General features: G+C 39.0%; 1 protein-coding gene across 8 annotated transcripts in view; it reads right to left on the bottom strand.

The window, feature by feature from the left end:
* RBMS3 (RNA binding motif single stranded interacting protein 3) overlaps positions 1 to 26,168 on the bottom strand; it is a 725,561-nt gene that overhangs the window by 115,103 nt on the left and 584,290 nt on the right. For all 8 annotated transcript variants that reach the window (XM_060162485.1, XM_060162484.1, XM_060162489.1 and 5 more), the window contains exons 7-8: positions 22,462 to 22,568; positions 4,666 to 4,712 (exon numbers count right to left, since the gene is read on the bottom strand). In XM_060162485.1, the coding sequence (XP_060018468.1) occupies positions 4,666 to 4,712; positions 22,462 to 22,568 (154 nt within the window). The remainder of the gene's footprint in view (positions 1 to 4,665; positions 4,713 to 22,461; positions 22,569 to 26,168) is intronic.

Raw genomic sequence — 26,168 nt, forward strand, 5'->3', positions numbered from 1 at the left:
AAGCCTTCCGAAATTCCATTCTTAACCCAGGACATGAGAAACTCATGTGCAGTTTGGCTCCTTTGGGTGAAACTGCAGGTTGCATTTAAGTAGGATCAAAGCAGAAATAGAGACACAGACATTGAGAACAAACGTATGGATACCAAGGCGGCGGGGGGATGAGTTGGGAGATGGGGATTGACATATGTACACTATTGATACTATGTATAAAATAGATAACTAATGAGAACCTACTGTATAGCATAGGGAACTCTACTCAATGCTCTGCAGTGACCCAAATGAGAAGGAAATCCATAAAAGAGGGGATATATGTATAGCTGATTCAATTTGCTGTACTGTGTAAACTAACACAATATTGTAAAGCAACTATACTCCAATAAAAAAATAATAAAGCGGATTAGATTTGGGTGTTACATGGGGACAGAGTGGCTTGATGCCAGGAAGGGGAATGGTTTCCCTAATGCCACCTTGCTGGAGCCAAGCAGATGTCATCAGTCACATTTTCTGTATCTGATTTGGCATTCATAGTACTAAGTTAAACAGTCTGCAAAGATGAATAAGACATGGAACCTGACTTCAGAGTTAATAGTCCATCAAGGAAATAAATATGATGTCAACAGCTACATGATAAAAAGACTGTCAGTGTATCATGGTCACATGAAACGTAGTGTAACAATAGTGTCAATATTGACAATGAAGATCACATTGTGCCATGCAGGGGTCCTTTGATCCTTACAAAGTCTTATGAAAAGGTACTGTTACTATCATCTCCACAGAGGAGGAAACTAAAGCACAAACAACTTGCCCATGTCTGGTAAATGACAGAATTTGGATGTGCTCCTGGGCAGGCTGGTTTTGGAGTCTGAACTCCTAACCACTGCTTAAACTGTGTCTCTTACGATTAATTGTGTAATTAGCTCTGCCTGGTATGATTTAATGGTGTTCTTTATTTTATGTATTTATTATTTTATTTGGTTACATTGGGTGTTCATTGCTGCGCGTGGGCTTTCTCTAGTTGCGTTGAGTGGGGGCTACTCTTCGTTGCGCTGCGCGGGCTTCTCATTGCGGTGGCTTCCCTTGTTGCAGAGCATGGGCTCTAGGTGCATGGGCTTCAGTAGCTGTGGCATGCGGGCTCAGTAGTTGTGGCTCATGGACTCTAGAGTGCAGGCTCAGTAGTTGTGGCACGCGGGCTTAGTTGCTCCACAGCATGTGGGATCTTCCCAGACCAGGGCTCGATTCCTAACCACTGTGCCACCAGGGAAGTCCCTAATGGTGTTCTTTAAATGAGAGCAGTGAAAGAAAGAAACAAGGAAGGAAGGAAGGAAGGGATGGAGGGAGGGAGGGAGGAAAGAAGGGAGGAAGGAAGGAATTAGGAAGGAAGGAAGAATATCACCATTCTCTCCGGGCAGAGAGAATTCCATGAGCAACAAGACACACGGGTTAAAGTAGCTTGGGATTCTCTGAGAATCAAAGAAGGTCCAGTTCAGTTGCAGGAACCAAATTACAGAGTTCTTTTTGTGCCATTCTTGGAAGTTTGATTTCTGTTCTGCAGTTAGTAAAGTCCACATAATATATTAAACCAGGCAGGTGGATGATTACTGATTGCTTTTTGCTTTAAAAAATTATTCAAAAAGCAATGTGAAAATGGTTTGGAGGTCAGTTATATTAGAAGCAAGTAAAAGCTTAGTACAGGTAGGGACTGGTGATTGAATAAACTCAACCAGTGGCAGGGAGGCAGGGCTGGGTTGAAGATACAGTTCAAAGACAGATGGAGTAAGTTTTAAGGACCAATTTTATTATAAAGAATGTTTTAGGAGAGAATACCCAGAGAACTGGAATTTATGGCTTAAATGGCTTTAGAGTGTATTTTTTAAAAAGGAACAAGTAATTTGATCTTGTTTTTCATTTGATTTGGTTTGTATGCTGAAAGATTGATTGAAGATAATGACCTCACCTTGGGACAAAGATATCCAGGAGCAGCACCTAATGCAGTTAGACACACAGGTGATTTTTTTTTGCATCTAGTTATGAACTTGAAGTATGGACTTGGGAATCTTCAGCTCCTAAAAGCAGGAGGAGTGGATGAGATCAACTGGAGAGAACACAGAGTGAGAAAAGACTAAACCCTGAGAAAGATTAGTAAAAGTGGGCAGAAGAGGAGGAATCCGCAGACACCAAGTGAGCAGTGCAAGGGGAAAGCAAGGAGGATCAGCAAAGGATGGAGTGGTGAAATCTAAGAAACAAGAAATTTTCATGAAGCTGCAAATGGTAACAATAACAACAACAACAACAGAAAGTCAAATGATGCAAGATCTCAAACAGTATACGGACTAAGAATGTGTCAGTTACAACTGACAAATTTGGAGATGAATTTGGACAAAAAAATTTGGACAAAAAAATTTGGACAAATTTTCTTCTCAAATTTGGAGACACCAATAGGGAAAATTCCAGTCAAGTCTGAGACCAGAATTCATACTTTAATGGGCTTAATTAGAGACAATATGGGAAGACAGTGTATATAGAAAACTGGGGTTGTTTACCAGTGAAAAGAAAGCTAAAAGAGTGTGGTCAGTAGAAGTGATCTCATGGGCAGAAAAGGATTGTTTTGCTTCTACCTTCTTTATAGGTGGGAGAGACTCAAGTATTTTACAGGCTGAAAGGAATATTCAGTAGACAAGACAGTATTGAAGACAGGGATTGCTGGATGACACAAAGTTCTTTATCAGATGACAGGAGATAAAATAAAGAAGATGGTATTCTCAGCATCTTAACTACAATTTGTTTCCTGAGGGAAATATTCATTGTTGTAAATGTCTAAGTGGACAGTGGAGAGGATGAACCACTTTTGCAACTGTTGAAATAGTTCAAAGAATAAAATGTTATACTGTTACTATAAGGTTCAGACAAAGATGTCACAGAAGGCAGACGTATGTACTTGCAGTCGACCTCTATACGGTATAGATGGTGACCTGGGAAGGGAGACATGCGCCCTGTGTACTAGGCAGTCCTCACTGCCTCTAATACGGCACCACCCAAAGTTCACTTTGGGCTGCTCAGATTGCAGGCTGAAATCTCAATTTTTTTCTCTGTACGTTTGTAATGGATCAGGATGAAAACTTGGAAAGTTAGGTCTTTGGGAAAACAAATTCAGATTTTAAATTGTGCAATGGAAAGATGACTGACTAAAGCAGAGCATTCACTCTCTCCAGTCCGGGCCTAGGCCACTGGGGCATCTCCAATCCTTGACACCATGTGCCATTAAATTACAAATGTAAAATACCTGGTACTTAGTATGTGTTCAACAAATGTCATTCCCTTACATTATAATACCTGTTTTCTGTCACTGTCGCTGAGCATATAATGCCTTATTCTATGCCTTTTGAGTTAACTATTTTATTTTCCCAACCACACAGTAAGATTCTAGAGGACTTTATTTCATGTCTTTACATCTTGTCTTTTGTTCTTCTGACCACCAAGTTTAAAGTGCCTTGTTGGAAATAAGAGAAGGCTTATTGGATAAATGAAAGGATATTCTTAAGTTTCACTCCTAGAGAAGTTTTAATGAACAAAGGACAAAGGACTAGACTCTTACCCTAGACTACCAACCATGTTGACTCTTTCATGGAAGGATAGACCGTGAGTTTCTTGAGGGCAAAGCCCTTGTCTCATACATTGTTTTTTTTAACCTATAGAGCATAGTACTGTGCTTGGCAGACTCATTGGATGTTTACTGAATGAGTAAATAAATGACCCCCTGAATGAATAACTATAAAAATAAGAGGGAGCTAAACATTTTCTACATCCCACAGGTGTTCATTAGATGCAGCTGACTGAATAGAAAAATGGAGTTTAATTCCTTCTATCCTCTAAGTTGATCTTAAATGAGACCTTCATTCTGATTGCTTCTTTAATGAGACTGAAAGACAGAAAACTGAAAGCCATGGAGAAATCTAAGATAAAAGGGTGTGAAAATAAAAATAATACTTATTCTTTGGTTTGTTGGTCCATTGCAGGATGGCCAAACTAAAGAAAAGAAATTGCAAAGTAAGAAGAAAGTTTCAACCAAAGAATATTCAGAATGACAGAATTTTAGAGCGGCCAGATCGTGTAGCTTAAGTCTGATTTTTCAGAGGAGAATTTTAGGCTATGTGACTTGTTCTAAGTAAGAGGCTGCAAGTTTCCAGGTGCTTATTACGATGAAGAATGAAAATGCAATCACCAAGCTACTAACTTGACTCTGTCCGTTACCCTTCCCCTGATAGCCAGAAGGCAAGAGTGGAAGCACTGTTAATGTCAAAATGAACCTGGGCACATGCTAAAACTACTGAAGTCTAAACTCTAGAGTTATTAGTAGGAGCGACACTCTTACCATAGCGATACACGGACACTTCTCCCAGACCAGTCTATCTACATACACCCCCCTTCAAATCCTACTCCTTACTCTTTCTCAGATGAGAAAGGGAGAGACAGAATGTGGGCAGAAGCATTGTAAGAATGGGTGACATGGGGGGTGCCATGAAATAAGAGTCACTCACAGGAAGAAAAAAATACAATGATGAGAAAGGTTTAAAACAAAAAGAAAGATTTGAATATTTTTCTTCAGTACTGATTTCAGAGTTCAAAGATACCTTAGCAATTAAAATAGAGAAAATGTAGTCTACTTACCCATTCTGTATGGCAGCTGTGGGGTCATAGGTCAGAGCCATGCCAGCCTATATATGGGGGGAAGAGGGGAGAAAATGGATCTTAACATTTTTATGGTGGTGTCCAAAGCATTCAATACGCACAATGCTTTTACCTTTACTTTCTACGATTTAAGTTTACTTTATCCTATATATTTCTCCTCCCTTACTACCAAGACTAGCATTTTTACTATCTGAACACAAGAATCCACCAGTGAGTTCGGGAGTTTATATTATATATCCAGACAAACCAAAGAACAATGCAGTTTGGATGATTTTCATTTCTAATTCATAAGCCATGCACTGTCTAATCTGGTATCCTTATAATTTCTCAGTATTTTCAAGAATACCTATTGTATATCCCATGGCATGAAAAAAAGGAAAGGATAGATGCTGGGGTCAGAGTAAAAATAAAAGCTACTTAAAACACATTCGACCTTTTAGAAGAAAATGTTAAGAAACATTTATTTTAAAATATTGCATGCCTCAGGGGTGTCTAGGCAATGAATCACAGAGTGCTGTCCAATACTTGCTGGTACCTGTCTCACTAAGAGTGTAGAAAGGGAAGGTCATTTACATGTGATGGAAATTCTAGGCCTTGTGGCTAATAAGGAGGTGGTTTAGTTATTTTTCTAAGAATAAAACCACCACTGAAAAACTACATTTCTGTAACTGACAGTTGTTGCAGAAGAGAATATCAACTTGATGATCGCTGGCTGACACCCTACCTCCTTGCATACACATCATCATATTTCATCCTCACAAGGACCCTATGAAGTAGGCAGGAGAAATATTTCCTCCATTTGATAGATGCAGACACGGAAACTTGGAGGGATCAACTGACTTGGTTAAGGTCACATGTGTGGAGGCAGAACCAGATTCCAACCCAGACCAGCCATGACATTGACTAGGATTTTGAATGAGCCCCGAAGATCATTTCTCTGTGGCCGCATGGGTCTACCACCCTTTGTTTTCCAGAACTGTCAGCCTGGTTATTGCTTGTGAGCAGAAACAGAAATAGAATGAAACAAAGATGACTAGGTTGTCTTTCGGTCGGATTTTTTTCTTTTTGGAAACTTAAAAATAAATTAGTCCAATGTCAATCTCCTGGCTCGATAATGCACTATTATTATATAAGATGTAACCACTGGGAGAGACGGGGTGCAGGGTAAATAGGACCTCCCTGTACATGTCTTTTGCAATTTCCTGTGAATATATAATTATTTCAAAATAATAAAAAATAAATTAGCTTTAGTAAGAAAAAATAAATTGACTTTTGTAGAGGATAAGAAAAACCATAAAAACTTTAGAGAAAATAAAAAAGATCTTTTATGTTTGAGTTTTTTTCCAGTGTGATTGAAGGTGGTTTTCCTGATAAGCTCATTTAATTCCTCAGTTTTAACACATAACTGAAATGAAAATTCTCAGGCTTTCTAAGATAGGGCCTGAAGTCCAGGACGGCCTGCTACATTCAAGCTTACATGCATTGTTTTCCCTAAACAGTAATTTAAAAATTATTATTAAGATTGGTATGAGGAACAAAACTGTAGAGCCATCTATAAATGAAACTGGCATACAGGGAGCACACGTAATTGAAACGAAGTTTGCAAACAAAGCTGAGATGGAGATGCACTGAGAATACAGGCTTAATGATAACTGCCCATCACTCATGTTGAAGAAATACGATATGATAATGTGACAAGCTGGGGTCTGGAAAATGAGAATAGAAGAGTGGAAATGAAGACAGATTACTTTCCCCCCCATGGGAGAAGCAAAGGCAGTGATGTCAAAGCACATAGATTCTAAGTCTAAATTCTTCCCTAGATGGGGTCTCTGCCATGTGACAAACGGGAGGCTGGTCTGAGGCCAAAGACTCCCCAGGAGGGACCTGTCCAGGCGGGACTCCATGGTTCTGGGTCCTGGAGAGGGCAGCTGGAAAAACTGTCCATCTGGGATGAGATTTCCCTCTTAGAAACCCTACGCTTCTTTCCTCTAACTTATCCAAGATGTCACACCAAAGGCAGGATGAAAAAAACAGGTATTGTACTCAATAAAGATATTGTTATTTAATAAGAGATTTAAATGATCACTGTACCTTCAGACCCCTGTTCACCCCCAAATTATTTAAATCCCAGGGGACTTTAGGAAGCCACATTTAACTGTTTTCCTTGAACGTATTTTCCAACAGTGCTCAGAGACCAATGCCTTTCTTGAATTATAGGTCTTCAATATTCACTTTTTATGCCACGTGTATTTGTTCTGGCAATGTCAGGTAAAGATTTTTTTTCTTTCACATTTGACTTGAATTCCTCATGGATTATAGTAAACCAATCAGGTCTAGCTAGTAATATGGTAATTATCACAAAAATTCTCTCTCTTTCTTGAATAGTATTTGATAATCAGAAAGCCTAAGTTGGCCTCTTCCTCCATCTTAAACCTCCACTCATCTTTCAGAAGATGGAAAGAACTTAATAGATGATAATATGGTTTAGTGGAAAGAATATATGTTTTGGACCTGGGTCCAAGTCTTAGCTCCGTTGTTCTCTAGCACTGTGACCTCAGGCAAGTTATTTAATCTATTTGAGCCTCATTTTCCTTAATTGTCAAGTGGTATAGTAATACCTACCTCAGATGATTGTTGTGAAATTTAAAAGATATTACTTTTGTGAAACGCCCACCACAGTGCCTGGAGACAAGACACATACATAAACATTATAACACAAAGCAACACGTGGCAAGTGCCCCGTGAGGGTATGCATGAGGTGTAGGGGAGAGGCCAGGGTGGTCAGGGAAGGCACTTGGAGGAGGTACAGGTGAGAGATTTCCATAGATGGAGATGAGAGGCGGAGGCCAGCTTAGGCAGAAGGAATAATAGCATGGAAAAGGCGTGTGAATAAAAAGGGCAAGGCGGACGATCCACTTGCAGTAGAACATTGGAGGGAGCAGTTGACAATAAGATTTGGAAGGAAAGGAGGAAGGTCTTGATTGCTTGGTTCCTCTTGGGGAGCCACGGATCATTTTTCAAGCAGGAAAATGATATAGTCAAAGAGGGCTTTGGCAACAAGAAATAGCATGAGCCCCCTGGAAAACAGCGGGAAGAACCAGAGTGATGGGTGAGTAGGGTAGGCACTGGGGGACAGGTGGGTGGAGAGAAACTAAGGAGAGGATGAAGCCAAGTTTCATCTACTTCATGATTTGGCCTGGGGCCAGTCGTGCCTCTGAGGACCTTTGGCAAGAGAAGACAACCACAGATCTGCATTTGGAACACTGTGGTTTACAAAGCAAGGCATGGGTTAAACAAAGGGGTGTTTGAACTTAAACCGCTGGCTGAATATCACAGCACAATAACTAACACTGGGATGCACCTGGTTTTCATTTCATGTGTAACAGATTGTTGAGTTATAATTCTAATATGGTCTTAATGCAGATTTTTGCATTCCATTTCCTTTTGTTTCTTTCCACAAGGTAAAAAAGAAAATCGATTTTGCTGCTCTGTCTAGCCACCTTTATACTGAGCTAGAACCATGAAATTGTCATTATGTAATTAACAAATTTTATGGCATGTTTACAAACTCCAAAGTCACACAAAAAGTAAAGTAACTTGGAACAAAACGAAAATGTCACACCATATAAATAGAGAAGTGATGTTTAATCCCATCACTCTCTTTTGAAAGGGGTTTATTAAATTCACAAATATTTTCCACTTTTTAAGTTCACATTATTTGTGGATTAAAGGCATTTATGATTTATTTAAAACAAAGAGGGGACATTTTTGTCATTTTCCAGCAGCAGCTGAGTTTTGGCTTAATATTTCAGCCATAATGGGGTATTTCTAGTCCTTTCAGATAGAATCTATAAGAGCTAAATAAAAACTTTAAAATATGGTTTATTGGAGTAATTAGGTGTCAATGAAAAAATGTTGCCTGCCATATCAGTAAACAAAGATTTGCAGCCATCAAGCCATCACACTACAGCCACTCTGGTGAGCCCTGAGGGAACTCAGGATAGAAACAGGATGCCCACCGTCAAATCATCAGACACTGCAGCCACTGCCCACCCCACAGTGCATCCTGAAGAGACTCAGGATGAGAAAGCACGGGATACTGGCCCCAGATAGCTGAGGTGCATATCAAAGCAATGATTTCAATGAGCCCTGACTTTTGCATCTTCCCATATATAGAAAGATGCATCCTTAACTTGAGATCTTTTGTTGCAAAAACTCCTGTATCTCCTGGTTCCTCCCTTACCTCTTTGGAAGCAGTCTCTCAGAGTGATCTGGATGCTGTGTCCCAGGCTTAAGTTCTCAATTTTGTCCAACAAATAAAACATAATTCTCAACTTTTAGGTTGCGCATTTTTTTTTCAGTCGACATAGGGACCCAAAATTATTTCCAATAAACATAGGGGATTCATTGAGACACATCATTTTGACTTAGGGGCTAGATATTTGATATCCAGAACTTTAAATGAAGAAGTAATAATTATGGAAATACTGCTTAAAATGTACTCACTAGAGAAGGCATTACCACTTCAAGAAGACCTTCTAGACTGGAATGCTTGGTCTTATCTGAGGAGCAGAGTACCATTGACTCTAACAAAGCCACTGAAAAGATAGCTGATAGAATGGTTTCTATCATTTTTGAAACTGTTTTTACAGTGTAATGTGAATGGGAATCAAAACATTTGATTACATGGACAAATACACACTGTAATTCCTGGAAAACTGAAACACTGATGTTGTAGCCTAATGTTTCTCCTTTTTCTAAATTCTGCCCTGACACACAATACATCATGATTGGATGAGTTACAAATGAATAATTGTAAAACTTTCCAATCTTCTAAGATCAGATTTCAGGCAACACTTTAATAAATAGGTAGTAAATATTGTATATTTTAGTAAATATTGCGTACTGAATTAGCACAAGATGAGTTCAGGAAGCCAACGAAGAAAAGGATAACTTGGTTTTCTGGATATTATTTTTAAAGAGTTTAATTCTTGCAACTAATTAAACAATCTTTATAACTGTTAGCTGGTTATGGTTAAAAATTTAATAACTGAAATAAGATGACTTAAAAAATGATATGTGAAAATGGCTTAAAAGTATAATGCGTTATAAATGTTTAGGTACTGCTATTGTCATGAAACCTCATTTAACTTTGTTTATATTTATTTACCAGCCTTTCTCTTTAGAAAACATGCCTTTTAGTGAAGAAATCATGATACAAAATTACGTGTACAATATGTGTGAACAAATAAAAATTTTAAAAATTAAAAAAATCTTCGACTACTAAGGAAAAATTACTGTCAACAATGTTCAATATTGGGATAAGTATTAACTATAAATGGCTTTCTTTACTTTCATATTTTTTTCTGGCTCTTTTAAGTTGTATATGATGAGAAATATTTTATAATGGAGGAAAAACCAAAGAAACATACTATATCTTCTATTATTTGTTTTAAATTATAAATTCAGGAGGGTAGAAAAAGGCATACTATTTGTAAAAGTCATATAGATCAGAGGTCTGATTCAGAAGTAAGCTTGAAAATGTCAGGAGACATTTGGATTTGCTGGGTCAGTAGAATACAGAAAGCTGGGAAGGATAGGGACTGTTACAGCCAGAAGGGTCAGGGAGAGACTGAGCAGGGGGTCAAGAATGAAGACCGAAAATCCAGGGTTAATGATTCAGGGTTTCTAGTGGTGGAAGCTAGTAACAATATATAAATCCAAAGGCCAAACTGGCTGAGAAATTGAAAGTTTCATATTTGATCCCCGAAGTGTGGATATCCAAGACATTCAGAGGAATCAATAAAAATCACCAGAAAAACCACAAAATGATCAATACCCTGTCAAGCTTTTGGCCAAAGAAAGGGCTTTTAACCTCTTTCCTGTTAAGAGAGTGTGCTTGCTGAAGAGGATATGAGAGCCTGAACTCCTGGCCTTCAGAAGAGGCAAGTGGTAGGGTTTTACCGGGAATGGCTCTGGCATGGATAAGTGACCACTGAGTGGTCTGTGTCTCCTGGGAGAGGCAGTCAGCCATGTAAGGCAGGTCTCTGCTCTCACCTGCTGGAGGGATGCTCCTTGGGCTTTGTGCAGCCAGTCCCTCCTCTAAAGAGAGGATGAGGGACAAATGAGACAGGAGACAAGGAAATGTCCAAAGCCTACAAAAGGGAGCCAATATTGCATGGTCCTAAGATAAGACAGAAATCCTAGCTAACTGTCCCAAAAGATGCCAACCAACCTGTGAACTGGCTTACAGTGCACTCCCTGACTTTCATAATTTCTGAACCCCCAAATCACTGTTATTCCAAATCTTATTTGATTAGTTTGCATCATTTGACCAGGGATTTTTTTTCCTCCTTCTTCCTTCAAAACTCCTTTCCCTCTGCTTCTGTGAGGCTCTCCCCTAGTTTTCTTCTGACCTCTCAGAGGGCTTTTTCTTGCTCGATCTGCCTTTGAGGTGCCAGTGCTCAGGACAGAGTTTCCCTCCTTCTCTCTCCTTCTACACAACGATGACATTCACTTTATGATCCCAACTATTGTTTACGTCCAAGTGATGCCCAAATCTTGGTCTCAAACTCAAGTATCCATACTGAGTTCCAGACACTTATTGCCAAGTTAAATTAGTAAGTTCATGTATCATCAGTATCTTTTTTTAGGTTATCATTTCTTGTTTGGGTGTCTACTACTATCCTTTGGTAAAAATATCCTCTCCAGCCTTTGCTTGCACCTTCCTTTCCATCCACCAACCATATCATCATGCTGTGAAATGTGTTCTTATGATAGGCAGATCTGAACACATTGGTGGCATCTTATCACCTTTGAGATAAAACATGGCTTACAGAGCCCTTCGTGATCAAATGTGTATGTACCTCCTGACCTCCACAACTTTCCTGTGCAATTCCAGACCCCTCCCTTCACCAAACTCAGACATACACTCACCCTGCCCTATAGTGTTAACCTCTGGGCCTTTGCAGCTATAGGTTTTGGCTGGAAATGTTCTGTATCATTGTCTGAGGGAATACTGCAATGCTCTTCTCCCAGCCTCAGGCTAAATGTCATAGCCTCTAAAAGCCATTTCTCTCTCCGTAAAGCATTAACCTCTTTCTTAGCTCTGTCCCCATGATGCAGGATGGGAGCTAACACGACCACACTTTGCCATGCGTATGCCTCTCTTAACCAGGCTCCTGAATGTTTCCATCTTGGTATATCTTCTTCCAGAAGCAGTGCTTGGAATGTAACAGACTCAGTAAATGTTTGTTCAATGAATTAGTAAATGAATATATTTCCACTGTGGGGAATGGAAATTTTATGCAGTGGAAATGTGGAGCCCCAACCGCTGGACTGTCAGGGAATTCCCAAATTTGTATTTGAAAATGGAATTGGAGTGTTTTAGATTTTCCTTATTAGCAAAATTTCCTTAAAACAATTTCAAGTGAACTCACTCAAACGTCTAAAGACAATGTCTCAGCCCTTGATTGATTAGTAGAGATGGGGGGAAGCAAAATGATTGTTGGGGTCATTGGGAGACCTTCCCGATGTAACAGGGCAGCCCATGCACATGAACCATATCATGAGGGGGAGGCCAGGAGGAACTCAAGGCCCCTCCTTACCCAGGCATCTGACCCCAAGTGCAGAGAAGAGGAGATCGTTAAAAGTCGTCTTGAAATCTTGAGGAGTTTGTCAGGAATTAAGCAAATGAAATGCAGGGGACTTATCACTTTAAAAAGAAATAGTAACAACAGGCAGAGAATAGAGATAATTTGCCTCCTTGTGTTTGGGAAAAGAACATCAAGGAGAGTTATGCTACTGTTTATGAACTCTGTCATCTCGATATTTCTGCTTTTTTGGCTTTCGCTACAGCATTCTTGTCAGACAGAGATGCTCTCCCCTATCTTACAATAGAGAAGGTCAAGATAAAAAGATGCAGACAGAATTAAGATTGGAAGGCTGAGAAAGTCTATGGCGGCACACACAAAAAAGCATTGTTAAAAAGGAAACAGGGCTTCCCTGGTGGCGCAGTGGTTAAAGATCCGCCTGCCAATGCAAGGGACACAGGTTCAAACCCTGGTCCGGGAAGATCCCACATGCTGCGGAGCAGCTAAGCCCGTGAGCCACAACTACTGAGCCTGTGCTCTAGAGCCTGCAAGCCACAACCACTGAAGCCTGTGTGCCTAGAGCCTGTGCTCCACAACAGAAGCCACCGCAATGAGAAGTCCGGGCACCACAGCCAAGAGTAGCCCCTGCTCTCTGCAAGTAGAGAGAGCCCATGCACAGCAACAAAGACCCAATGCAGCCAAAAATAAAAATAAATAAATAAATAAAATTAAAAAAAAAAAGAAGGAAGCAGAAGAAAAGGTATCGTAGCATTATACCATGTAGCTAAAGGTCTCAAGGTCTTGGGGGAAAAAAAGTGCTAGTCTGAGTTCGTCATTAAAACCAAAGTTAAATGAAGCCTTGATTGATAATCATAAAAGAGATAAGAGAGCATTGCCATATTTAATGTAGGTACTTCTGTTTTTATCTCTGTCTAAATGACTGATCTTTGTAGATTCCAAGACATAGTTTTGTTTTTTGCTTTTTAATTTTTATTTTATATTGGAGTATAGCTGATTAACCATGTTGTGTTAGTTTCAGGCATACAGCAATCCAAGACATAGTTTTGTTTCACTTTTTAATATCCATGAAATTGGGGCTCACAGTATACTTGATGGCATTTGAGAGTTTGGCAAGTTTCTCTGCTTTTTTAGTGGTATTCAATATAATACTTTATCTTTAATTGATGGTGTCTTAGAGTCAATGATGTAGTGTATATACTATTAATCTCCACCATAACATGGGTAAATAGGGTAAAAAATATCAGATGCTGAGGTTGCATCCAGGGCGAGCCTGTGCAGCTAGACAGCTGAAAGTCCCAGGTATCTAGCTAATTGATCTGTATTCTGCCAGGTCCCAGCTATAGTTTGATGTTACCTTGAGGTCACAAGCTGCAGCTTAAATATTGATGGGGATGACTCTGCATTTTGTGACAGGTGGGTTGCCAAGACAGTGCCAACAACTCCAGAAATCCCCCAGGTTGTTGATGCCCCACTTAGCTGCCCTGATCCATGGAGACTGGGTCAAGGGCATACAGGAGACGTGGAGATCAACCATCAGCCTTTCTCCTTGTAATTGCTTGATGTAATCTTCCCAGCCTTCAGCCCCTCCTAATTCTCCCAACATTATCCCCTCCCCAAGAATATAAGTAAGTTTTCCCATTCTCCTCCTTGGGAATGGAGAGGAGACAGAGGACTAGAGCTTGTCATCAATCACATTTTAACCAAACTTACACTATTACAGGAATTTACAAGATTTACCTTTAGTGATCATAGGTTAGTAAATATTAGACCCAGCAGCTTTAAAATAAGAACACTTGGGCTTCCCTGGTGGCCCAGTGGTTGAGAGTCCACCTGCCGATGCTGGGGACACGGGTTCGTGTCCCGGTCTGGGAAGATCCCACATGCCGCGGAGCGGCTGGGCCCGTGAGCCATGGCCGCTGAGCCTGCGCATCCGGAACCTGTGCTCCGCAGCGGGAGAGGCCGCAACAGTGAGAGAGGCCCGCATACCGCAAAAAAAAGAAAGAACACTTAACTAAGGAAGCATTCATGCTGAGTTACTAAGAATTCAAGTTCTTTTGCCAATGGGAAGATTTCTTTTGAGATTAGAAGGGTCATTCACCTTGAGTCTGCTTTCGAAATTGCAGGCAAAGCACATGAAATGAAAACACTACATCTGGTGGGCTAGGTAACACACTTAACTGCAAGTGCTGTCGTGTATCATAACAGCCAATTGCTCTTTTCAAGATCACATATGTAAAGATTCTCCTTCAGTTCAAAGTTAAGAGGACTATTTTCAGAACCTGGCCATGTTGTTAGATACATCTTAACTTTTTTCCCAAGGTCTCATTAAAGAAAATAATTGGACAACTAACTGCCAAGCACTATGATATATCCAATGGAAACAGTAGCAAACTATATAGATGATGTTTCTACTTCCATGGAATATGGTTGAAGATAACCTCAATCTACATGCAGCTATTACTAAGATTTTTCAGATAATTATAATTAATAATTAATTTTCAGATAGCTATACTATTTCATAGGAAACTGTGCTTCAGTTTCTCCTCAAAGTATTACTTCTTCTTTTTTTTTTTTTTTTTTTGCGGTACTTGGGCCTCTCACTGTTGTGGCCTCTCCCGCTGCGGAGCACAGGCTCCGGACGCACAGGCTCAGCGGCCATGGCTCACGGGCCCAGCTGCTCCGCGGCATGTGGGATCTTCCCGGACCGGGGCACGAACCCGCGTCCCCTGCATCGGCAGGCGGACTCCCAACCACTGCGCCACCAGGGAAGCCCCAAAGTATTACTTCTAATGGCTCATTGGGGCAGGACGTCAATTCTGTATCTCTGAAACAAATTTTCTAATGTTCAGTATTGTAAAATAAAATTGTAGTCAATATGGTTCCCAAGCTAACAGAAATGATGAATTCCTGGGCCTGCTGTCAGGTTCTTCTCACACTTAATACGAAGGACACTGACTGGTGACTGATCAAATAGTTTGGAAGCAGGATGCACTAGTCAGAAAAGATCCAACTGCAGGCCAGAGGGCCACGTGTTTGAGTTGTGCCTTGCTTTCCTCACTGCTAAGAACGTCTCAAAGCATGTGCTTTACAATAACATTGGTAACAACTACTGACAGCCAAATGCTTTCAAGAAACTCAAAATATTCTGTTGCTAGGGTTCCCTATGAACTGTTACTGGAGTGATAGCCTCTTCTCTCCAGATTTTATGGAGCATGTTTGCCGTTACTTCCACAGACATCTATATGCCCTTCAGCATCAATAATGTCCATATCAATGTGACCCAGTTTGGTTCCTACAGAGCCAAAATGGCTTCTTCTCAGATGCAAAGAGGTGTTTAAATAAGAATGATATAAATGTAGTAGAAATAATTCAATGTATTAGGCTAATGACTTTTTCTTGCTAAGGAAGATACATGAATCTTTACATTGTGTCAAATGTTTAAGGATTTTATGAAATAATTCCGAGTCTACTGGTCACTCATGGACTCATTAAATTAATGAAAACAGGATCAGGGCTTTTTCCAAATTCCTTAGGAAGTTTTACACATATTGGTTGAGTAGAGTAAGAACTAATGTCTTTAAATGCATAAAGGCTGACAATAGACTGTAACACAACTCTTCAAATTAAGACAGTTGGCTCATACACTGGTAACAGTTACTTTTGACACCCATGCACATTATTTTTTACATCAGTGGGAGAGACATAAAATTAACCAAGAGACTGGATCCCATTCAATGGCAATGATCATAAAACAAGATAGAATTGAATCTTGTTATTTGAAGTAATTCTATTCTATTAAGTCACCATGAACACTGAATTAGGGAATACTGAGTCACTGCTTCTAGAGGAAATATATAGTTAGGTTCCTGCCTGGTCACAACATTTTCACCAACTAATCAATAGATAACCTTGTTTTATATCTATTTTTCTCTAAAGACACCATATTTAATATATACTGTTGATTCATTAACATTGAACTCAAAACCAACAGTGCTCTAAGTCATGCCTGAACAAAGCTTATCTTTCCTTTTCCATATTTTTTCCATAAGGCACATTATAGATTTCTTTCACATAGAAACACTAGACAACACTTCAGCACTACACTTGAGGGCCATTTTAAACAGTGAAAAGCACGAACAAACAAAACCTGTAACCTTAAATAAACCAAAGAAAGGACATTAGTTGATAGTATAAGAACTGAAACAAGAAGGCAAAGCATCACGTGCTCAACCTCATCTGGGGGGTATGTGTTTGGTGACTCAAACTTTTTGCTGCTATGCACATCTTCAAATGACCATAAAAACACCGTGAGTATTGATCCTGGGTACCAAATAAATTTTAGCAAGTGGGATAAATTTACAAATCTGGTTCCCACGAATAACAAAGATCAACTGTACCTTTTTTCAAACTGATTATTTCGTGAGTCTGAGTCTTTCATTAAACAAAAGGAAATTTTATAAATTAATAGCACTATTTATAAGGATTCTAAAAATTCCTTACACAGAAGAATTTGGTAACCTCACCCTTGAAATAGATTAGGATGCAGAAGCTTAAAGATTATTTACATTCAGTACTATGAAGTCCGTAGAATATGTAAGAAAATTCGTTTGCTAATTCTTTGTTAAATCCAGAAAGTCACCAGTTGTGGCATCAGAATGCTTCTTCTGTCAAAGATAATAGTTTTGAAAGATACTGGAAAGTACTTGACCATGAGGAGTACTTTTCATAGCCACGGAGGTTGTATAAGCACTTTTGTAAACGTCATTATTTGCCAGAATAGGTAGGTTAATAATTCATCTTCTTTCCCTTTAAAAACACCAACCATGTAATTCATCAGTAGCTCAATCTTTTCCTTGATATCTACAAGAGTTCATGTTTTTCTTTTACTTTTTTTTCTTTTTCTTTCATCTTCTCCATCCAAGTCCCCCTCTCCTTGCCAGCTCTTGGCTTTTTTGATTACATGACCTTCAAGGGAAAATTGGCTAGAAATTTGAAAATCACGTAATATTCAGTGCCAAATAATGCTTGGAATGCAAATAACGATTGTGGGTATGATCTTATAAAAACATTAACAAAACGTGGGTCAAAGTTTGTCATTCAGCTTGAAAGCTGTGGATTTGTGACTTAAACTCCAGTGTTTGACCCCGTTAGCCACTCGGGTAGAGTGCCTGGTAACTTACAATCAAAAGCAAACAATTTTGAGCATATCACAGACGTTGACACACATGATTCCTTAAAGTTCAGAAAGAATTATTATTCTCAGTTGGGCACATTAGAGGACTCAAGATTTATTAAATAACAACTCAAAGCTCAAGTTACTTCTCTTAACTTTATTCTCTCAGAGCCACTCAGCACCCGTGAGCATGGATGCCTCTACGGGATGGGTGACAAAGCAGAGCTTTCCAACTTCCAGGAGAATTGGGGGTGGGGTGGGGTTTAAATGTAGACAAATCAGCTACCTACCCTGAAAAACAAACAACCAATCAATCAAATGAACAGTTAATGGTTAGTAACATGACAAATGTGAGCTGATATTCGTGCGGCTGCTGTTTTTGTTATTTTTGCTGTTATTTTGGCTTTGGCTTTCTTTAACTGTTGTGTAGGTACGAAGCCAGTTACAGTCAGTGATTCTATTTCTACAACCTAAGTTGTATTCAGTTCTACTTTTAATCTCCTACTTTGCCACTTTAGGTTCCAAGGGGGTAGGGAGTCTGTCTATATGTTTCCATCATGTCTGTAGTATCCAGTCTTGGATACTTTGGCTTCAACTTCATGTCACCAGCTGCATTAGCCCCTAACAAAAGTCAGCGTGTCCTTTGAAACTTTGAAGCTGGGCACTGACTTCTCCCCTCCAGCTGGGAAAGTCCTAGATAGCATATTCCTCCCGAAGAAGGCTGTTTCATCTACGCTGAAAATCTGTTATTTAGTGTAGCCACTTTTATTATCTTATCTAGACCTTCTGGAGAACTTGCTGCAACTTCTACATCAGCACTTGCTGCTTCACTTTGCACTTTGATGTTACTGAGATGGAGTCTTTCCTTAAACCTCCTTAAACCTCTGCTAGCTTCAGACTCTTCTTCTGCAGCTTTCTCACCTCTTTCATCGTTGCTAGAATTGAAGAGAGTTAGGGCCTGGCTATGGATCAGGCTTTGGCCTGAGGGAATGTTGTGGCTGATTTGGTCTTCTATCCAGACAACTAAAACTGTCTCTGTATCAGCAATAAGGCTATTCTGCTTTTTTATCATTCATGTGTTCACTGGAGTAGTGCTTTTAATTTCCTTCCAGAACTTTTCCTTTGTAGTGACTACTTGGCCAACTTTCAGCCTATCTGGGCTTTCGATATACCTTCCTCACTAAGCTTAATTATTTCTAGCTTTTGATTTAAAGTGAGGGATGTGGGACTCTTCCTTTCACTTGAACACTTAGAGACCATTAATTAGCCTAATTTCAGCATTGCCTCAGAAAACAGGGAGGCCCAAGAAGAGGGAGAGAGATGGGGGAATGGCCAGAGAGTGGAGCAGTCAGAACACACACATCATCCTATATGGACACAGTTCATGATGCCCCAAAACAATCACAATAATCACATCAAAGATCACTGATCACAGATCACTATAACAAATACAATAATAATGAAAAATTTTGAAATAGTGCGAGAATTATGAAAATGTGACACAAAGACAGGAAGTACGGAAATGCTGCTAGAAAAATGGCACCAATAGACTTGCTCAATGCAGGGTTGCCACAAACGTCAATTTGTAAAAGACACAACATCTGTCAAGCGCAGAAAAGGGAAGTGCAGTAAAACGAGGTCTGCCTGAATGCAAGTCTAGTCATCTTCTACTCAGCCAGACATTAAAGTGATGGGCAAAAATGTAAAACAGTGCCTTTCTTCAAAAAAAAAGTCTTTGCTTTGAAAAATATAGTACTTTCCATAAAAGAGTTCTATTTTTGTTAACAGGTGATGGGTTTATTTTTTTTAATGAACTAATAACTAATCATTTTTAAGAGTATAAAGGAAAACAAAGACCAAAGAATTTGAGGAAGGCTGCATTAAGAAACAAAATGGCAAGACTGTTATAGTCCTTGGAAAGAGAGGGCTCACAGCCCCAATCCCTGGCCCTTCTGCTCATAGCTTTTGGTGTCACTTGAGAGATTAGTTAATAACTTAAAAATATTCCAGTATTCTTCACTTATGCAAAAATACGTCTGCCAGCATATACTTATATTTCAAAACCTGGCTAATTTACACTAATTTATGTGTATAACGTGTTCAGTAATAGCATTTCACCAAACTATGCTAGAAGAACTGTTATCAAAATGCCACCCAGAATAAAACAGCTTTACATAATAAATTAAAATTTTAATTAGCCTATCAATTTTCATGTTTAAGGTACTTCAAAGTTGCTTGCAAGCCACTGGTTTTGTATCTGAAGCATTGTCTCAGAAATCTTTTTCACACTATCATTTTTCACCTGACTCAAGAGAGAGGACAAGTAAACATTAGCCTAATTCTGGGCTATGATCTCAGGTTGTGAAGCAGCAGAATCTAAATTATCATTTTTTATTTTATCTAAGGCAACGATGATTGAAAGGTTTACCATTATTTTATATAACAAAACAAATAAGCAAAAACAAACAGCCCAAATGATCTCCCTATAAAGCTGGAATGCCAAAGAGCTACAAGGTAAATAAAACACCAAACCACCCACCAGAAATGGACTTCAAGGGAAGATGCATGTCTCAATCTGGGTGAGGGAAGGAAGCAAAAAGTTCTCTTTAAGAATCTGACCCACAGTCCTTGCTTTGGTTAGAGTTTCAATTGATAAGATCTATGCGGTCAAAGACCTAAAGCAGAGAATGTAGATAGTACCCCCAGGTGACTTAACAGGAGAAAATACAAACTGTCTTGCCATTGATTATAAGAGGAGAGTCAATTTCAGCAGTGTCAAAATGTGGAAAAACAACAGCAACAAAAATGTGTGTCTTAGAAACAATGAAATACAGTAACTAGAACTGACTGGTTTATAAGAAATGATTAAATATTGCTTACAAATATTGCTTACAAATATTAATTTGTATGATGTCATACCTTATACACCATACTAATATACATACTTTTATTTAGTCTAGCAAGTACTATGCAAGGGGAAATAGAAGAAAAATATATGTAATAATGGGCAAAGTTTTCCAATATTCTTGGTGTGTCTACTTCTAAGACCATAATCACATAATCACAGAGTAAAAATTAACATGCTCATCTCAAAACCAAGATATCTGATAAGTGTATTTTCAGTTCATGCCATTTATTTTCCTGATTTCTTTCCTCTGAAAGGTATCTGCATACTTGGAATCTGTTTTTATTGGTCACAGATAAATTTATGATGGTCCCTTGATTTTCATATTCAACAAGAAAACCTATAGCTCTTAAAAAGCAACTTTTGAAAACAAAGATTAAGAATATACTTTAAAACCTACATTTAAATTACAAGGTGCCTGGGTCCTAAATTTGACTCCACAATGCTTCCATGGCAATGGTACACGTGGTCTTTATCATGCTCTAAACCCAGAGCCCTGGATTCTGTATACAGTAGCAGGGTGGCCTCTCTAAGTTTACATTTCTTTTATGTTTATTGGTTTGGTTTCTAAGAAATGTAGACTCAAGTGAGGTGTCTTGCTGCAGTTGGTATCTATTCAGGGAATGTAATAATATAGGAACTGAAATTTCAGTCATCACTGCTAAGTTACCTAGTTAAATATTGAGGCTTTGGGGTTATGGTCTGTGATCCAGAAATCTCTAACCAGCGGGCATTTGACTCAAGTAAATTTTGAAAGATCAAATGAGTCTTTCTAGACCATGGATGACTGGCATGGGACCACTGTGCAAATGAGTGCTATCACAAATCACCTTTCTTCTGGGGGCAGTGGGCTACCTGCTGATCACAAACTGCCCACTAAAAACACACGGTCACACCCTGCCCTCTTCTGTTCTGACTACTTTTCTAAAATTGAAACTCTTGGTTTTTTTTTTTAAATTAGCTTCAAGTGTTCAGTGGTGATTCTTTTTCCTTAAGGTAATGAGTTATAGATTATACAGTACTTAAACATAGCTATCCACTTTACAAGGGGTTTTGAGATCTGCATGGAAATACTCAAAACAGACTACAGTCTTAGAAACTGAAAAATGGCTAAAGGTTTTGCTGAGTAAAAAATCCCACCCTCTTTTCTTTCCTTACAACTGTAATCTCAGTGTTGAAAGTATAAAATGCTGCATCAAGTAGGATGCCTCTTAAATGATAAATGGATGAAGTAGATGCTTTGAATAGAAATACTAAATAAAGCTCTTCTGTTGAAATGATGGTCTTGGTACAAAATGGCATTTATTCAAGGCATTCAAACAACTCCATTCTATTTCACAAAGAATAAAAAGACCTCTTGGAAGCCCAGACACCTTTTCCTTGTCTTCTCACAACAAAAATAACCAACAGGAATCCATTCCCAAGTGGCACTGGAGCCATAAGCTTGCTTTTCTACTGTTTTGTGTTAGGAGAGTAAAGGGATAATTAACTGTTAAATGTTTTTCTCCTTGTTGGGAAAAGCAAAACCTTGTGTGTGTCTGCTTTTCTTTCTCCTTGACCAACAGAAAATGTCATATTTTATATTGATATATACATATATAAGACACATATCAACATGTTTATGAGCACATGGGCATTTCGTAACTACACATATATGTGCAAGTGGAACATCTCAACAGTAGAATGAAATAAATCTAAATTTTTGTTTGTTTTTTTCAAACACAAACATTTAACTCTCACTATTGTTTTCACTGAAAATATTTTCTTAAGTAATCATACCCTCATTTTATAACTATGACACAATTATGGATCAATTCTTTGTGGCTAAGTCTCTCAGTGAGTATTATAGGGTTCAAGTTTGGTTAAAGACAGAAGACTTACTGTAGTGCAGAACTGAGGTCAATTTGGAAGTCCTATACTCCTCCTGAACTAATTTTATTCTGATTAAATCAATATAGGCCTGCTCATTTGCCATCTGGTTTTCTACAGGACCTGGTTCTCTCACAGCCCCGTGTGTCTGTCTTGCCACCCTCCTGAGGGATGTCTGCGGCCACATTTCTGAGCACAGGTCAGTCAGGACTCACCTCTCCTTCCCTGGGCCAAGGCCTTCCATTCTGGGTGTATTTACTTTGATTCTGTCGCTTCTTTTGTCCTCCATCAGCGAATTTGCACAGTAAAGGCTCACTAGGGGCTGGGAAGATAAGAAACCAATTTTACATTAGCAAATCCCCTTTAAAAATAAGTGATTATGTGAGTCACAGTAGTGCTTTGTAATGCATATCTTTTGAAGTCCTCTTGCTTCTGGAGAGACATTTGGCCCCCTTTTAGTTTCAACTCTGTTGGCGGCTGTTCTAACTAACTGGGCTTCAAAAAAGTACTGGCAGACCATAAAAGAATATAACAAATATTGTTGAAAAAATAATCAGTTGAAGCAGAATGTGAACTTGCCTTAGAAGTAAAGAGACAAGAATCAACCCCTTCCGATTATGTTGGTGTTAAAAACAAGACAACAAGACTTAAATGAAGTCACTTATGCTAAGCCCCATGTCACCAAACAGAGACTTATAGTTTCAGCCTCTCTGAGAAATGGAATCTGAAACCAGTCCATCAGGAATCCCTTGGTCAGCACTAGAGCGGTAACCTGCCTGACAGACCCCTGCATCCCCTAAAGGAAAGGGACCTTGCCACAACCAATCCACTTTTTGCTAGTATGCCTTTCTTGTCCCACTCTTTTCTGCCTATAAAAGTCTTTTATTTTATACAGCTCCTGGTAGCTCCATTCTCTCTGCTGGCTGGGATGCTGCCCAATTCATGATCTCCCACATGTGGTCCTAATTCTTCACCCTTCCCTGTATCCTTGTCTTTTGCCATGAATGACTGCTGACTGACGGGCTCAGTTTTTCTGAGTGCCTGCCATGTGTATAGGAAGTATACATGTTATTAAACGCCTGTTTGTTTTTCTCTTGTTAATCTGTCATTTATTACAGGGGGTGTCTCAGTCAAGACCTAGAAGAGTAGAGAGAAAATTATTTTTCCTCTCCTACTATACATATGTTTATGTGTGTATATATACATTTAAAAGTCTTTTTTTGGTGAAACCTTGGAAGCTGTAGAATTGGGGAACAGTACTGGCAGGAAAAGAAAAGACTGAATGAACGATTCACCTTAAGATTTCTTTTACCCACTAGCATAAAAAATTGTGCAAAAGCATCCCTGAAACAAATATTACCAGATAACAATAGTCTAGCTTGCCAAGGATCAAATATAGATAGACTAGGAGATTCTGGATTTTAAGCCTATCTTGAAGTTTGCCATTACTGAAAAGAGAACTTTCAAAAAATTATTTTTAACACTAGGGTACATTTAAAAAGTCATGGGGTGAGACTTTCTTAGCTTTCAACTGAGATATCTTTGCAAATTGTGTTTTACAGTGTCTTAGAGGCTTCAAATATTAGCCACCCTGATATTCAAGGATCTTCATAAACTGTCAGGCTATGGATGTTGACAATGACCTATTTGTATTTATTGGCATCGCTAAGTTGAAACATCTCCTGTTACTTTCTTAATTTGAAGATGATTATGATGGTAAAGAAGATAGGGCCACAATGTTTCGCTAAATGAATTAAAAAAATAAAACCCCAGAAACAAATGTTCAAAAGTGTCATTAGAATAAAATGGAATATCCGTAATATTGCCCTTGAACTGCAGGCGTGTCATTCTGATTGTCAGTTTCCCAAGGGACTATTTTATTCAGAGTGGAAGAGAAAACATTAGTAAATATGTTAGATTTATATAATCTTCTAGTCCTCATGTAATTTCTAAACACCTGCAGGGTAAAGTCTCAACTCCTCAATTAGAAGATAAGAATTTGTGCCCTTAATCTTACCTTTCATCAGTCTCCTCCTCTCCCCCAGTGGTTTACAGTCCCCTCACCTCTAAATGCCTTTCCTCCTGCCTGAAATCTCCTTTTGCATCTCCCTCCTACCCCGCCCCCTGGACCCATACCCTCCATCTGGCAAACTACTAATCAACCTTCAGAATGTAGCTCAAATGTCACATTCTTCTGGAAGCTGTCTCTTACTACCCCATGTCACTTCAGAGTGCAATTCCCTAATGCTTACTTGGCAGATTTTTTTCACAGGTTCAATGATGTTTTGAAACCAAGAAGGACCCTGTGGGGCCCTCCTGGGTACAAATCCTTTCCGTGTCCCCCATTTCTTCTTTGTAGGAAATAGGCTTCATTCAGCCTCCCTGACCTTCCCTGAGTTCCAAAGGGTAGATTCAAAGAGTTGCTAATCAGGGAGAGGAGAGAATGCAGAAACAAAGGAGGAGCAGGCAAGAACCACTAGTGCAGCCGCCCTGGGGCAGGGTCTTGGTTCCTGCTTAAGGAATGTATGGAACAATATAGCTCTGAGTTCTTCTGCAGGACTAAGGCCCCAGGATGATAACTTCAGGCCAAGCACAAAATTCCTGGATACCACCCTGCTACCTCACCACCAACCAATCAGAAGAAGGTCTATACACAGCGGAAGATAACAAAGACTCTGACCCCCTCCCCAAATGATTCTTCCTTTAAAAACTTTCATGGTTGAGCAGAAACTTGGGAGTTGGTTCTTGGACACAAGTCCACCTTCTCCCCAGGTTACTGGTCTCCTGAATAAACCAATCTTTTCTTTTCAACCAACACTTGTCTCTTGAGTATTGGCTTCTGAGTGGTGAACAGCGGAAGTTGATTTTGGTAACAGTTTCTGTTAAGTCTTCTAACAATAATAAGTAATTTCCAGGCTTGAAGGTGGAAAGTGATTATAGCAGAGTTCTGGGTGAAGTTTGTGTGTGTGTGTGTGTGAAAATTGTTAACAGCATTTTGCACATAGATATACATAATACTTGCCAGTGTTGCTATTCAGTGTGGCCCAAGGACCAGCAGCAGTGGTATCAGCACATGGGAGGGAGCCTGTTAGAAATGCAGAGTCGAGGGCCCTTTCCCAGATATACTGAATTAAAATCTGTATTTGCAGCAGATCCCAAGGTGATTCCTGTATGCATTGAAGTTTGAGAAGCACTGATGTAATTATGACTGAATCCTTAAGGAAGGAGGAATATACCTTAGATGTTAAACATGAATCCTCTGAATAATGAGACGATTTCAGTAGCACAGAAATGTTATATTGTCTACAATTTCCTTATTGCAGTATTATGATGCCAATTGATTTTGTTTAGTCTCTTTTAACAGTAGTTGAAATAGAGGCTAAATGAAGAAAAGGCCTTTGTGGAAGTGAGATGCAGTTATAAGCCACAGTTTGTAATGTGCTAGAAGACATTTTGGTCTCTCATGTAAATGGGGAATATTTAAAATATAATTATAACAATGCATGGCAATAAAGTTGCATGGTAATTATGAAGAAGTAATTACAATTTGCTTGCTTAGTGGAGTATTTCTAGTCTCCCAAACTCTGCACTAAACATAAAACATCGGATGCATAAACTGATAAAATAATCTAATGGTTTATAGGATTTGCTATCTTAAGCAAATGAACAGACGACAAGTATTTTGCTTAGCAAAATTAATGTAAAACACTATATACTGATTTTTATTTAAAACTTAACACAACTTCAGTTTTATGATTCACTAAAAATGTTTCTAACATCGTATCTTATAAGTAGATATTGATATACATTTCAGCTAATATGTATTAATAGCAGAATTCCTGCTGTCCCTTAGAGAAGTTGAACATTTTTAATTAGCATTCAGTTTATTTAAATTCTTCTAGTATTTATATTGGATTTGTAG

Source organism: Lagenorhynchus albirostris, chromosome 10 (assembly GCF_949774975.1).
Source record: "Lagenorhynchus albirostris chromosome 10, mLagAlb1.1, whole genome shotgun sequence".
Classification (NCBI taxonomy): domain Eukaryota; kingdom Metazoa; phylum Chordata; class Mammalia; order Artiodactyla; family Delphinidae; genus Lagenorhynchus; species Lagenorhynchus albirostris.